Genomic DNA, 16,142 nt, shown 5'->3' with positions numbered 1-16,142 from the left:
TAGCGGGCATGCTAGAGTAAAGTCGAAATAAAAAATAACAGTGCGAGCCGAGAGGAAAGCTTTGCTTAGCTTTCCTTGCGGTAGAAGCACATTCCAAGCATGAACCAACTAGCCCAACATCGCATTATTTTTTTTCTGTTCTGATATTCATCTTAGCCCATTTGGTGTACCATTTCGATTCTATGAAGCGCATCTCCTATCTACTGTATAACTTGTTATAGAGCATTCCTGCCACTGCTGAACAGTGCATGGCTGGTCTATAGGGCCCATTTCAAGCAGTCCTTTCTGCCTTGAGCCTTACCTTTATTTGATCTCTAGTATGTGGGAAACAATAAAATCAGACAATAGAGCACTTACAAACAAGAAGCTTTCTAAATATAGGCAGGCCCTGTTTTGCTGCCTCCTGAGATGTTAATGAATCGGCGACAGTGAAAACGTTTCGCTGCTATATACAAAGTAACATAAGGAACAGGGCCGCTATAACGTAAAGGTATTCCAAACTTTTTTTATTCCAATCTCCTCACGTCAAATTTACATAACCACCGACGCAAGCATCGGCCGGTGACCCGCGGCGTTGTCTGAACAACCCAATCAAACGCTCTCCTCGTTTATAGGAGGTCACCTTTGTTCGCTTTCAAAACCAATAACATTGTCTGCACTCAGCGGTTTTTCTTATCTAATTGGCTGACAAGAGGCGAGGAGTACGGTCTAGTAGAGATGGTTTCGATGGGGCCGAGCCAGCATAATGAAAATAGATAACCGCATGAAGAGAGAGGGGCTGGCTTCTGCGATTTATCCGCTTCGATTTACTTACCTTGCAGTGGCTGGTAGAAAATCGCGGCGCCGTGCGACGGGAGGATAAGAATGCCGCTAAAACGGATCCTGAGCAAGGAAGAGTTGGCAGAGCGATGTCGTATGCGTGCCGAAAGGGCTCGATAACGTTTCACTGCCACGCAAAAAAGTTTATCATGCTCAAGTAAATACATGCTCACCGGCAGGTGCGAGTACGCTTTTCGTTACAACTACAATGGTAATTTCCCAGTCAGGATTTTGTAATGCCTGCCATATGCACACAAGCCCAATTTTATTCTTCTGTAAATTTCTTTCTCATGATCAGGGTCCCCTGTGAGTAATTGAATTAGATAAACGTACTCCTTTACAGACTCTAGAGGCTGACTGGCGATCCTGAATGCTTGTTGCCTTGCCAGGCTATTGAACACTATGTTTGTCTTCTGCACATCAATCTTCAACCCGACTCGTACACATTCTCGGTTAAGGTGCTCAATCATTTGCTGCAATTCGTCCCCATTGTTGCTCAATAGGACAATGTCATGCTGAATGACAATGACTGACTCACTTACCTGTCATTAATCAAATAATAGATGGTGTCCCAAGGAAGAATTGTAATTTAACAACCATGCGGATGCGCATATGGCAGTATTTTCGGTAGCTTCATGCGGACATCAGGAACGTCTCTCGCGGAAGCTGCCTTTCACGCATTATATTGCCTGTGTAACGCTGTCTGCGCAATTCTGACCAGCCGCATTCAATGGGAGATGTTGTACCACAGGTTGCCCAGCCCAAAGCCGGGAGAGGAGCACTGGGGCCCCCGATAGGGCTCTCAAGCTCTTCTCTGGCTCTTGTGCGTTTGCCGTCGGCTGACCAGAAGGCCACAGAGGGTGGTGGCTTCCCCGCCGAAGCAGCAGCTCAGAAGAAGGCTTGTCCCAGCACAGCAGCACAAGATCAACTCCACGAGACCAATGAGGGTGACCGAGAACAAGGAAACGGTTACCACACGTGGCAACTGTACAGGGGGCTGGCGTACTCTTCGCTCTCGAGCTTCTTCTTCTCTACTTGCACTGTCATCGTCAAAATGCTTAAGTGTGTACCGCGCCCACTATAGTTGCACTTTGGCCAGGTGATCATGGCTGCACTATGCGCTTCTCTTCCGTAATTCTGAGCGCCCTCAGTGTACGGGCTTCGTGCGTTTAGAGAGCAGTCATAACAAAAAGGGAATGCATGCACTCGTAATGTAGTCATGAACAGAACCTAAATGCGCTATAAAATAGGCAGCAGCCGAATGTTCTACCAGGATTCTCGTAAAATGCCTGGGATCTGGTGACTTTTTGTAAATACGTCTGATTTACGCATTCAATGTATATGCTTATTTTCTACTTATTTTCTCTATAGTATATCACATCTCCAACACATTTATTCCAAAGACCGCTTTACGCTTCAGTAGCTGTCTCGTGGAATACTGAGTCAGGCTCTTGCAATCGGTACGTTGTGAGCACAAATATGACTGTCACAACATTTACCAATTGTTATACGCGGGTTCATTTTGGAGTTTAGATGTTCACAACCATAGCTATTCGATATATCGCTTAATTTCTTTTGTGTAAAAGGAATTGCTGAAGGTCTAATTGGCGCACACTGACAGTATGCATATACGCAGACTGACGGACACGGGACAAGCGCTTGTCCCGTGTCCAACCATTTTCCTAAGTACTGCGTCGTTCTTGTACTCATTAATAATGTCAAGTTGTTTCACAGCGTAAGCTGCTATGGGCTCATTCTAATAGCCGTTTCGGGTCGCGATGATGCCACCGCCGCCCCGTAGCCGCTATCGCGGGAAATGCGAAAAAAGTACCCGGTCTCCACCGGGATCGAGCCCAGGCCCGCTGCGTGGGAGTCGGACACTTTACCACTGAGCCACGCAAGCGCTTGCTATCAGCAGAAGAAACATTCCCTTCACACGCGCCCTGCGCCTCTGCGCCGGCGCGCCTAGGCAGGCGCGCAGGCGCAGACAACCCGAGCCTCCACCAGTAAGGTGATGCCATCTAGTTAACGTGCCTACAACCGCCGCGTGCGACGAGATGCGATTCAGACGCGATGCGATTCGGACGAAGCGTGCAATTCACGCTATCTCGATTTTAGATGTGCGCCACGTATTCAGGACACCTCTTCGGTACACGCTATGACGTCTCCTCGTAAGGTAGGAACCGCTGCTGAAGAAGCGAATCGTAGAGCTACGTGCGCGGCTACAACCAGGCATCATGGGGCTCGGCAGACTGCTGTGCAGAGAGCATTACAACCGCAGCTCACCGTCGCCGGGCGGACAGTTCAGATCGTTCTCATCAAAATCGAGGCGAAGACACTTTGCCGCGAAAACCTTGTTGTGCGTGGTGCCGAAATTAGAGCTACTCTTGCGCCGCTCAACCAGCTTACGCTGTGACTGTGCTGCGTGTGCCGCGCAGGCCTGTTACTTTTTTCTAGGTCGGGTCAGTGATCGTCAAATCACTGACCAATCAGTCGAAAATCTTTGCCCATTTATTACTGCTCATGTGCGAGAAAAACAGTGGGAGATTTAGGCTATTATTTGTATTTAGTATAGAGACCACAATTTATATTATTACACCACGAAGTCTGGATCCGCTCTCCAGAAAAACGGTTCCGCACAATAAATTTCTCATCATGTGGAAGTGTTCATAAACATTTTTTCGGGGAACCAATTTAGAGGTTTATATAACGCGTGGCAGTATCTTGATGCTCAAGCACGGTACATTAATGAACAAGGAACGCATTATGCGAAGAAAATATCCTTTAACACACATGAGTGATTTTAAAATTCGATGTTTTGCAGAAATTAAGTGAATATGCAATAGGCCAGAAGGGTTTGGGTGTGAGCTAGTTTTTTGGCGCTGTTTTAAATATCAATGCAATAGCCCCAATGTGATAACACGCGCTGTTCTTGAAATTATCAATCACTAACAAAAATCAGTCAAACCCAAAAGAGGTTCATATTGCGTTTATAAATTGAACGTAACAAATGCTATTAACACTGGTGGGGCGATAAAACAGCGCCTGGTTGCACGTTGCAGCACACACCCAATGAAAGCATGGGTTGATCGTGAGGGACGTGCAAAGCCCGTTCATTATAGAGCTAGCATGATGTACGATGAGCACGTAATAGGGATAATTTACCCACTGAACACACATTGGTCTAGAAGCCGTCTTCAAGACGTCTTGACAAGCAGGACGTCGTGAAAATCCTTTTAAACGTTTACAAGACGTCTTGAAGACGTTTTGGCAAGACATTAACTACTTAAAAACATCTTACCAATATTTGTCGGACGTCTTAAAACGTCTTGTAGCCGTCTCTAAGACCGTCTAATGCACCGCCAGATTTGGGATATCAGACGTTTAACAAGACGTCTCAAAGACGCCTAGAAGACGTCTTGCAAGACATCTTGGGAACGTCTTGAAAACGGCTACAAAACGTTCTGCTGGACGTTTTGAGGATGTCTTAAAAACGTTTTTAAATGCTTTAAACATCTACTGGTCAACTAAGGCATGGCATTTTCTAGTCGTTGGTATTTAGCTAATTAAGCCCTAAATATAGTTTTACAGTATTTATAGTATTTACAAAAGATAGTGACAGTGGAAATATACTTATATCTAAAGTGGAGAGGATGTGAAATGTGAACACGACGCAGGTTGTTTCAACACAGAATGTATTCCATAAAGTTACGAAGTCTTCACTTTGAGGAAAAAAAAGTGAAGAAACAAATAAGCAATAAACATGCTATGGATATATATATATATATATATATATATATATATATAAAGTACAACGGACTTGACCTCTGTAAACTTTAGTTCAACACCTGATCTATTGTCCGCTAGGGGAAGCACTAGCACAAATATGACATTTTAAAGTCTCTGGAAGCTAAAATTAGGTCATATTGCAATCCAGATGGTCTGTCTCCTTCCGATGTCAACTATACAACGAAATGTTCACTGGCTTCAGTGATCTGGCTAGAAACAGCATACACTGCCCATTACGTCCAGGAAGACCCAATATTATTTTACTTACCTTGTCAACGCTGATCTAGATTTGCTGATGGAATAATATCAAAGCCTCCTGCAACACTATTACAGAATTTTTCCTTGCATGGATGTTTGGCATGTACAAGAATTTAGATACACAAAACACCCTTCCATTACAGCATTAATTATGAAGGAATGTAGTGTCTCCCTCTTATCTGCTACATAGAGAAATGAATGAGGATGTTCGTATTCCTCGCAATATTGAAAAAAATGTTGGCTTTACCGACAGCACCAATCCCTATGGCCCATTTCTTACAACCCACCATAGCAACAATGAAATATTGGCAAAGCCACAAAAGCGATGAACACGTGTCAAAGCCACGTACGCTTAACATAAAGCATGATCGTTCACAGAAATGAAGCACTAAAGTGGTCAAAGGTTTGAAAGAATTTTTAATAAATCAGTAACACGCCACTACATAAGCAAAATGTTTCGAATGCACCTCCTAGAGTTTTGCTTTGTGGCTGGCTGTTATAACAAATTGGACACTTCACAATTCAGGGAACTGGCTTAGACATTTGCACAGGCTGATGCACCCGCAGAAAATTCAGCGTGTTCCAATGATGCTTGACCTCAGATTTGGCACCTGCAATTAGAAGGTAAGACAAAAGATGAACAATCATGTTACTGTGAAACTTCGTTATAACGAAATGGGATATAACAAATTACTGTATACAACAAAATGACATTCCCGCTGAAATCTCCGAAGATATCCATGATTTTATAACCTAGTTTCAACGAAGTAAACTTATCCTCCCAATAGATACACCAAACTTCAGTTTTCCGAAACAAGAAATGCCCGACCCTTGCAGGCTCGCTTCTGCTTTCCGCAAGGTAGATCACACATTCGTTGCCGATGTTTAAAACGTTTACGTATTTGCGTTGAATCCACCGTCGAACACTGGTCCATGCCACCACTGCGCGAAGTTGCGCATAAGCAGACTTTAGATCGCCATCGCAATTCCTCTCACTGCGGCACCGCGCAGGCTATATAGTTAGTGCAGCTATAGGCGTGGCCTCGGAGATTGCGCCGGTGCAATTTCAGAGGCCACGCCTCCCTGTGTGTACCACGTGCTGCTCGCACACGACGAACATTGGTGTCGCAGCGTGCAACCTATTCAACCGCGTCGCCGTTTCGCCGGTTTCGCGCTGCTAGAGACGATGCAACTAAAAGCGGTAACGAATTAAAGATCATCATATTGAAACAGAAGGCAGCTATCGTAAAGGCAATCGTGCCAGATGCTAAGAAGTGGTGTGTTAAGGACGCCGAAGTTTATCTTGCTGTTTTATTAGTTCAGCGAGCACGTGGCCATGTAGTGTTTCTGCTGCCCGAAAAACCATCTGCTTCTATACAAGTTGAAATTTGTGCGCGACATTGCGCATATATTGCAGTGAACGGCAGTGATGAATGTAATGACGTAATTTTGGCTCCCCCTTCAACTTCGCTATAAAAAGATTTTATTGCATATGACTGATGAAATTTCCCACTCATTTATACCTCAGCCTTGTTTGCAAACAGTAACTGTTAGAAATCCGACCTAGGTCTCTTCCGTATGCAGATGCAATAATGCCATCACTGCGATTCGGCCTTATCTGTAGCCTCGGTAGCAAGCCCCCGAGATACTACCTTGAAATCCGGATTCATGGCAATAACGACAGCCTTGTCCAAGAAGGCCAGTGCCATTGTTGGAGGCTGCCACGTCCTCCGCAACTACGTCGCAAGCGACATTTTTCGTTTTCACATCATGCACATGCTGCGTGAAGCCCTTTTTCCGAAATTGCATCTTTTGTTGACTTAAACGTAGTAGCACTTTGCGCCGAAAAACAATTCCACACCGTGTCCTTCGCATGTACCAGTTCATGATGCAATGTGCAGGCAGGAACAGATATGCGCCGCGCGTCATAGGTTTTCAGAACGCGTGACAAGGCCTCCTCTTGGGGACATGTTGAATGGGAGCGTCGACTCAAGGACGCGCGGCCAAGCGAGGTCACTGGTCAACTTGAACGATGTTCTACGCAACGAATGAAACACTTCCGGGGTAACCGCACTCAGAATGTTCGCGACGTAATTTGAGCCAGGCGCGCAGCCCGGATATTTTTTTCGGGGGTGGGGGCGGGGGAGCTAAAGCACCGCGATCGTCCTGACTGCGGTGCTTCGTTCTTTTAAGTTCCCAGGCGTCGGAGAAGCGTTCAGACGCGAATGCCCATAATAGCCGCACGTTCGAAGGATACGCGCCTTTGTTAATAGGCAACGTGCCAGGCACAAAACGGAGCAGGGCGCAGGCCGTAAATAAAAAAAAAAGACAAAATTTGGAGAGTCGGGGGGGGGGGGGGGCGGAAGCCCGGTCACGCACCCTCACCTGATACGCCACTGCCCTGACCGTCCTGATTTAGAGCAAATTTGCCGGGATCGCTGTAAAATTTTTGCTTTAATCCTGGCGACCAGATTTCTGACAATTACTTGCACAGATTGCGTCCGAGTGAGCATAGCCGGAAATGTTCATTCGTTCGCCGAAATATCGTTGAGGCCTGCCACATTGCCGTTCATACGCGCCCTCGAGCTCGCACGGCCCTCGACCGTTGAGTGAGCAAGGCCATCGCAATTGTTCTGAAACCCTATGAAGTCAATGTCCCACGTTTAGGCCCACTAGTTGCAGCATGAGCAGTCAGATGTGAATATGCAGACGGTATGTTCTAAGCATTGTATACAGAACAGCCTGCGCGAATCGCGACTGTCTTTACATAAGCGAAAGCAGCCATTCTGAAAGCGCTTGAAGCATGAAATCTATGTCAAAGATATCAATTAGAAATGAATCAGAAGTGAAGAAACAATGTCGTTTCAATTGCACTTGCGGAGCACGTGGCAGGCTGAATATGCCACCGACGAGACAAGGCTTCTATCATTGCTAAGGAAACTGGATTTGAAGGGAGTTTCTGGAATCCCTTGATATCCAGACTACAAAAAACTACAGAAAAAGCGCTGTATCGCAACGATGGCAATATCCCGCCTGCACACGCAGAATGCCGTCGTTTCGAGCAGTTCGTGTTGTGAACAAGGCTTCCGTGCGTCCAATTCTTATTACCACTTTTTGATCGGCGTCCTGTTTTTTTTTCCCTTCTTGTAACATGAACTCCAGAACCAAGAGAAAGCATAAGCCAGATGCAGCACTGAATTTGAATTTATTATCCTAGCTTTTGCAAAGTACTCGTATGGAAGTCAATGTGAGCAGAAAAACCGAAGACAGCAAAATTCTGTGTATTAATCATTCTTGTGGTTTAAATTAGGACAGACAGATTTGTCAAGAAGCAAGTGAAGCAGCATAAAAAAAGTTGCAGTGGCTTAGCTCGGCTATGCCAGGATATACGTAGCGTTAGCAAAGGTTCAGCTGATTATTCTTGGCTTTCCTGGTTGTCTCCTACGCTCAACCGCTAATTGCCAGGCAACTACTTCGGGATCCGATGAGTCAAGCTTCTCCGTTCTTCTGCGCTGTTGAGCAGCATTTGCGCTCTCCTTCTCCATGGCTATACCACACTGGCAAACGCCAGTCAGAAGCGCAGCGGCTCCAGCGCAGTGTCAGATGGCGACTGCACAGCGAGCGCGCGCCGGCGCCAGTGCGTCTACCACGGCTACGACGTCACTCCTCTGGAATGCGCAGACCAGCGGCGGTGAGTCGCGCGCGGCGGCGGCGGCGGAGTGCGCGAGAGGTGCCGGCTCCGGTGGCTCCGGTGCGCAAGCCGTGTGACATCACTGATCCTTGCGCATGCGCAGCACGGCTCTTGATGTGCCGCGCGAAACGGGCTTGGCTAGGCCAGTGTAGCTGACGCTACAAAAATTCAGTCCAAACTATCAGTTAATGCGGAGACAAAAATACGTATGCCGCGCATACAGGTCACACATAGAATTTATTTATTTAAAGGCGCAAACGATAGGACATTACATCCGTGTGATATTCTGAAGGCCAACATCTTGCTCTGTCATTACTGAGGCCGCAATGACATATTCATCTTCTTCTATCATCCTCGCCTCAGTGGTAAGCTCAACCTACTCAGCGGTTGGTTCAGCTTACCGTTAACAGCATACTCAATTAAAATGACAATTACATGACAAGCGCCATGGGCTAGTCATACCACTACTTCAAACCTGGAATAGCATGTCAGGCGAATAGCCAGGCTAACATCTCCAGCATCTCATTAAAGAATGTTTCTTTCTCTGTGTGACACAAAAAGCAGCTTAATAACGTAATGGTTTGAAGCATGTGATATGACTGGACCATTGCGCTTGCCCAAGTGCTATCTGCCACAAGCAATGCTTTTTTTTTAATTTGGTTCAGTCTTAAAAAAAAAAAACTTGTAGAATGAGAACACACGGTATGTTCTCATTGTACATGGTCCTTTTTATTTTAGCAGAACTAAATTTTAAGAACATGTGGCAGACAGCACAATTGTGCTGTCCAAATTGTTCTAAATTACTCGATGAGGTGGCCTATTCTACGAAAAATCTAAACGTTTAATTGAACAATTGACAGTAACACTAATTACCTATTTATTAATTACCTCGCTTCACATATTTTATTTGTAGCTAGTGATTATGCCAGGCATATCGACTTGGAACAAATTCTGAGGGTGGCAGCGGTTTCGAGATATGCGGTATCAAACTTGCAGTAAAAATGTCCAGTTTTCTAACTTAATTTTTAAGAAAACACTGTTTCATACATTGAAGCACACACTAACTGGAACGCTAATGCACTTTGGTGGACACATTCAAAATTATTATATCGAAACATGCGTAGTCCTCAAATCTCGGTCTAAGTCGATATGCATTGCATAGCCACTAGCTACAATTCGTAGATTAAAATATGTGCTGCAAAGTAGTTTGTTTATTAGCGCAATTAAGTAAATTATTCGGAAAGCATATTGCTTTCTCGTAACGTAATGGCCGCCTTATTGAGTAATATTGATCAAGGTTTATAATTGTGCTATCTGCCACAGGCAATTTTTAAAAAAATTGGTGCAGCTAAAAAAAGGCACCACGTATATGGACACATAATCCGCTCTGGAACAATAATGCGGCCTGACTTGTAGACTATATTTTCGCATGTCTATGGTACAAGAGGAGTAAGAAATGACCTTTTCCGCGTTGCAAATAATTAGTCTTGCGATAACAAAGGCCCATCGTTATGTGGATCACAGGAAACCACTCTCTCATGCATCGTTCTGTTTACCAGCGCTTCAGCTTGCCAATGGACGCTTGACGCTACGTGCGAGTAGGCACACATACCTCAATTTATTTAATTATCCAGGTAACACATGGGTTCCCACTGGAACAATAAATGAACAAGCATTTACCATATGCCGCTCTACTATTGCCGCTACCGTATACACCAGCTACCGGTTGGTTTGCTTGCATTGCCTAAAAAGCATGCCATGCGTACAACTACGAGACTTGTGCCTGAAATCGTCGCGGAAAAGGTATAAAGCGATATATAGCGCTATGCTAAACGTTCGTAACAACACTAAAATTTCAATTTCGCTTCGCTTCCAGAGAAGTGCGTTAAAGGAAATCGCAACCAGCGATCCCATAAAGCTCTGATAAGAAAACGGGTAATCAAGAAACAAAGCAACAATTGACAACAGCGTGACCCGCCGCGGTGGCTTAGTCGGCTAAGCCGTTTTGCGCTGCCGAGCGAGCACGAGATCATTTCGATGGAGGCGAAATGCAAAAACGCCCGTGTGCTTGCGTTGTATTGCACGGTAAAGAACCCCAGGTGGTCAAAATTAATCCGGAGCCATCCACTACGGCGTGCCTCATAATCAGAAGTGGTTTTGGCTCGTAAAACCCCCGAAAGAAGAACAGAACAGCGTGGAAACGCGTAGATGACCTGGCGATATTGCATTAACCAGAGAAATCACAACGACACAAAATATGGGGCGTGGTGTAGGTGCGCAAATCCCGTCTGCGGCGGCCGCATTAAATGGGGGAAAAATGCAAAAATGTCCGTGTGCTGTGCATTGAGTGCACGCTAGAGAGCCACAGGTGGTAAAAACTCGTCCGAAGTCCCTTACTAAGGCGTACTTCATAATCATATCGCGCTTCTGGCATGTAAAGCCCCAGATTTTTATTAATTTTAATTGCGAGTTACCTAATGTTTCGTTTTCAGCAGGCCATATTTATCATATTCAGATTCATGACTTGCGGTACGAACGCCGATGCGAATTAACGTAAGCCATCCACAATTTCTAGGTCAAATGGATAGTGCGAAAGGAAATTATGTGCAAGGCGACGTGTTCCCGAGTCTGCATCCATGAGCAGGCACCCACAAAGATCGCAATATTTTAGAAGTGCCAACCAGCAATCAATAGATTCGAAGCGTGACTGTAGCTCGACCGAATGCGCTGTACACAATTACATCACCGTCACTAAACGCAAATGAAAAGAATAAAACAGGTGGGTCACACGCAACCAGTACAATACGAGTTCAAACGTAACACGTTGCAAGCAAGCACAGTAACACGAACAGCAAGCGCGCGATTTTACGCGAGAACAATGGGGATCAATATTCGAGGCGGGAATATTTTTGAACGGCGCTACCGCGCCAGCCAGGAATTGAATAACAATAAACATGCCAAATAAATTATGTCGGCTACGCAAGTTTCCCTGATCGCGTTCGTGATTGCCAACAATATTAATGCGGGAATGGTGGGCGACTGGAAGAGCAAGCAGCGTAGTTCTGCATCGCCAAATGAGCGACACTAGTTGGAGCCCCAAAGTTTCGGCATGCGTACAGCAGCAGCTGTGATAAGCCTGACATGAGTAATTAACTCTCCTTAACGTTAAAAAATTATGGGGTTTATACGCATGAAAACCACGATCTGCATTATGAGGCACGCCAAAGTGAGGGATTCCGGAATAATTTGGAGCACCTGGGATTCCTTAGCGTGCACCTAAATCTAAGTACACGGGTGTTTTAGCATTTCACCGCCACAGGGACACTAACTGTCCCGAACGCATTCCACGGACCATGGATGACTGCAATATAATTAGATTAAATTTGCCAGTGCAGCGCTATATCTCGCACGTTGTCAGGATCATCGAGAAAAACACGAAAACGCGTCATGAAATAGTTATTCACAATGTGGAAAAAGCAAGCATTATTTTATCTGTGACAAACATGTATCAACGTTTAATTAAGACGACGGCAAGCTCACAGTACACTTTTCGAGCGCGTCGCGCAAACGTGACTTGCCCATACAAAGGGCATTTGGGGGCAACAATTCTCAGAAATAAGGCACTTTCGTGCGGTACTCACTTTTTTTTTGTCCGTATCGACGAAGCAGGATCCGCTTTCCGAGTCAAAGAAGCGACGCCGCGTACTCCGAGGGTCAGCAAGGGTCCTTGGTTAACGCATCGAAGACACAAAATGGAGAGCACGCTTTGCCAGTTTTCAAAGTCGAAACAAAGGCGCGAACCGACTTGCCCGAACAACCGGCGCCGCTTCCCGCCGTGAAAGATGTGAAACGAAAAAATGTCACAGTTTCACCCTAAGGGCGAAGCAATGAATGCGATAGCAACACAGCAATGTCATACGAAGTACGGTGAGCGGCTTTGGTAGCAATATGACTTGTAGTTAACATGAGCTGATTAAGTAAGCAGGTGTGCTGCGGCGTAAGTAGACCGACATGAAGAGAGACTCGATGACCACGAGAAGGCGCGTGTGAAACGGTGGTGTTGATGAGAAGCGCTGCCCGTGGGCAGCGCGTGCGAAGGGACATACCTGTAGCGCTGCACTGCCGATCCGGGCAGCATTGCATGTGTAGCGTGCGTTGGAAAATGTCGCCCGACTATTACTAACTGATTGAACAAGCGTGGTGTGAGCGCGCACAAACAAACATGAATAGATCACACTGAATGACTGCAGACAACGACTGTCAAAACGCTGGCAGCAAGCGCATACGCCGCAGCAGCGGGCGAAGGTACGTGCGGTCTATCGCTTCAACGGAAACTAAGCGGCGAATGCACGGCGCATAAAGTCAGAGCCGTGTGGAGATAAGCGACGGTGCGAGCGAGCGACGAGCGCGGTTGTTGGCAGAGTAGAAGTGCCCCCCCCCCCCCCCCCCCGCTCCCTCCGGCGCTGGCTTCCCGCCACCTTGCTTGCGCGTGGGAGATTGAGTGCGTGCTCCACGAATCAGCAGCGCAACGCCGTATCCACGATATAGGCACTAATTAGGCTACCGCGCATGCTTTCTTTCTTTCTTTTTTTTTTTTGAAGTATCGACTGGAAAAAAATCCACGTACGGCTTACGGCGAAAGATTAGCATATAGAATGGCTAACTAAAACCGTTTTCGGCGCACGAGGTCCGACTGCAATAAATGACTCCGTACCAAATACTCCGCATTCTGTTACACGAAAAAGACGGAAACTTGATTGGAATGTTGCACTGCATTTTACTCTTTTTTTTTAATCTATACCAATGCTACCCGTAAATCTAAGTACAAGGCGCCGGATGGGTCAGCTATGCTTTACTTGTTTGAAGCGGCAAAGCAGGAAGGTTACATATGTTACAATTGCTTCGTCTGTGTTTCGAAAGACGTACTGATAGAAAACTATATGCGCAACAATACACACGAGATATACATACTGCTTGAAGAACGGGAAAAATATTTTTTCTCTAAAGGGAACCGCACAATAACATAGTAGAATGAAAGCCAACACTGCGGTCGCAATGCACGCGCTATCACCGAGCGGCATTTGAAAATAATAAAAAATAAATAAAGAAGAGAAAGGAAAGTAATTTATTCTTAAGGCGTAAATACATGTCATATGCAATTATGAACCCCATTTGATTGGTCTGAACGCAAATACCAGCGCGCGAAGTAGTACGAATGACCCTGCCGAGCAGTATCGCTGCAGTTTCCAACGGCGCGACCTTGATGCGGCACAATCCATTTCGACCGCAGCGCCGCCCCAGTATTTTTTCACGTCGGGCGCCTCACTGCAAAGCATGCGCCGCCCTAGCCGCTCGTCCCACTCGACCATATTCTAGTACACTCTACCTTGCGCATCAGCTACACGTAACAATATCAATGTTTAGTTTATGTTTTTGAAGCAGACCATATTCTAGTACACTCTACCTTGCGCATCAGCTACACGTAACAATATCAATGTTTAGTTTATGTTTTTGAAGCAATCATGTGTCTTATTTAATTTGAAGTTGTATCTTGCGGACAGCATTCATTCTGTTTGTCGTGGTGCTGTATTTCCGCACTCCTCATTTGTTATACTACCATGATTGTTGTCATGCACAGCATGTTCATTATGTTTTTGCACTGTTGCTGTAGCATAACACAATATTGCAGCTACATCCCGGCGGCTGAGCTTGCGGTGGTGCGCTTCCTGGGAATCCTGATGTTCACTGCGCCCCTGGTCATGATCAGTCGCGCCCACCCACTCGGACCAGAGGGCGTGCGGCTGCTTCTCATCTTGCGAGGCCTACTGGGGGCCACGAGCCTGTTCCTGCGCTTCTACGCTATCCACCACATGCCCATCGCCGACGCGTCCGTGATCATCTTCAGCGTACCCGTGTTTGTGTCCGCGCTAGCAAGGATCTTCCTCAAGGAACCGTGCGGTCTCTTTCACCTTGTTGCTGTGCTTGTCACCCTGGTTGGTCTTGCGCTGATCACAAAGTTGCCATTACTGTTCGGTGGAGTAGCAGAAGCAGAATCCCTGCAGACCCGCGGGGTGGTGGCTGCTCTCTCTTCGACAGTCTTTGGCGCGAGCGTCTACATTGTGGTGCGCCGGCTCCGAGACATCCACCACTCTGTAATAATGTTTAACTTCGCCTGGGTCGCTATCTTGGAGACAGGCGCCATCGGGCTGCTTACCACGCCGTTGGTGCTTCCCCGCACCGCCTTTGATGGCGGCCTGCTCTTTGCTCTGGGTGCTTTCAGCTTCGGTGGGCAGCTACTTCTGACGCGTGCCCTGCAGCTGGAACACGCTGGACCCGTGTCAATGGTTCGATCAGCCACTGACATAATCTTCGTGTTTGCTTGGCAGGTGGCGTTCTTCGGTGAGGCGCCCGACTGCTATACCGTGTCTGGTGCCGTCCTTGTCGGGACTTGCGTGCTTTTCACTGGCTTGCGAAAATGGATTCTTTCCCTTCCCGAGAACTCGGCAATGCGGACAAGAATGGCGTGGCTACTCTCCTAAAATCTCCAAATCAGCTCTAATCTAAATGGCTAATGTCAACGGGCTTGACCGTTGCAGTGTGCAAGCCTTGCTTGACATATTACAAATCAAGATATTTAATGATCGTAACAATATGATTATTCCACGAGTTGCTGTCCTCAACGGGATACTGTTGGTATCGCCGAGACACGACAGTTTTTATTACAGGGAATTTGCAAACGCAGATAGAAGCGATGGCTACCAAACGCTGTCTGACCTAGATGCGTGGGCCTCAGTGAATTCTTAAAAAATAAACCCTTCAAAGACACAAGTTATTTTGTACACGCCTAAAGGAAAGACGCTGACAAAGAAGCTGAATTTATTTCTTGGCTCTCAATAGTTAGAGATGGTGGATTCCGTTACTACTCTTATGGTACATTTTTCAAAACACCTTACATAGAATGTACTATCGACCAAAAAAGTTGACGGACCATGGAATCTCAGTAAACGCTAAATATCCGAGCAGCCCTTAAAAGTAGCCGGTAGAAGCTTACACCACAATGTTGTTCGAATATTGACCCTTTTCGTGGAGCAGTTTGTTCTAGAGAAACAATATGGCGGTTACGGCGGCGCGCCATACGTCTCCTGAACAACCGTGCACGAATACGAAACCAATTCTACCTTGCTTCTGTGCGTTCAGCTTTCAGAAATTGCACTGAGTTTTCGCTAACGCAGTGTGCTCCATTCATGCTGGTTTGAATCATCTGGATTGAAGACGTGTGCAAAAATAGCGACTGGCATATTAAAATGTCGCGTGTGCGCCCTAACGTCCGAAACGCTAGAAACAAAAAGTGATGGCAGCTCAATAAAGAACGTTTAAAAACCATTTCGTTAGCAATAGTAAGCTGTACAATTGAAATGTTATCCAAATTTATCCATGTTTTGCAAATGTGAATTTGTAGCCAAGGCATAAGCAGTTATGAGAATTGCCGACAATCAGCAGGCGATAATAACTCGATCCGGATCGTTGGGCCATGTAGCAGCGGTCGAGAAATCCGATCCGGACCGGCTCCGATCCCTGACATACC

The 16,142-nt window shown here is 46.2% G+C and overlaps 1 protein-coding gene across 1 annotated transcript; it reads left to right on the top strand.

Annotated features, from left to right (window-relative positions):
* The first annotated feature begins 1,549 nt into the window (after positions 1 to 1,549).
* On the top strand, positions 1,550 to 15,096 carry LOC119431865 (solute carrier family 35 member G1). Its single transcript, XM_037699315.2, has 2 exons — positions 1,550 to 1,881; positions 14,247 to 15,096. The coding sequence occupies exons 1-2, from the start codon at positions 1,550 to 1,552 to the stop codon at positions 15,094 to 15,096; spliced, it is 1,182 nt and encodes a 393-aa protein (XP_037555243.1).
* The last annotated feature ends 1,046 nt before the right edge of the window (positions 15,097 to 16,142 follow it).

Source organism: Dermacentor silvarum, chromosome 10 (genome assembly GCF_013339745.2).
Source record: "Dermacentor silvarum isolate Dsil-2018 chromosome 10, BIME_Dsil_1.4, whole genome shotgun sequence".
Lineage (NCBI taxonomy): Eukaryota > Metazoa > Arthropoda > Arachnida > Ixodida > Ixodidae > Dermacentor > Dermacentor silvarum.
Note: the sequence above shows the minus strand (reverse complement) of the source record. Positions and strands in the feature narration are given on the sequence as shown.

Coding starts and splice junctions, on each gene's coding strand:
- LOC119431865 (XM_037699315.2), top strand. CDS start 1,550: ATGGGAGATGTTGTACCACAGGTTGCCCAGCCCAAAGCCGGGAGAGGA. Junction 1,882..14,246: donor GTCATCGTCAAAATGCTTAA/GTGTGTACCGCG, acceptor ACAATATTGCAG/CTACATCCCGGCGGCTGAGC.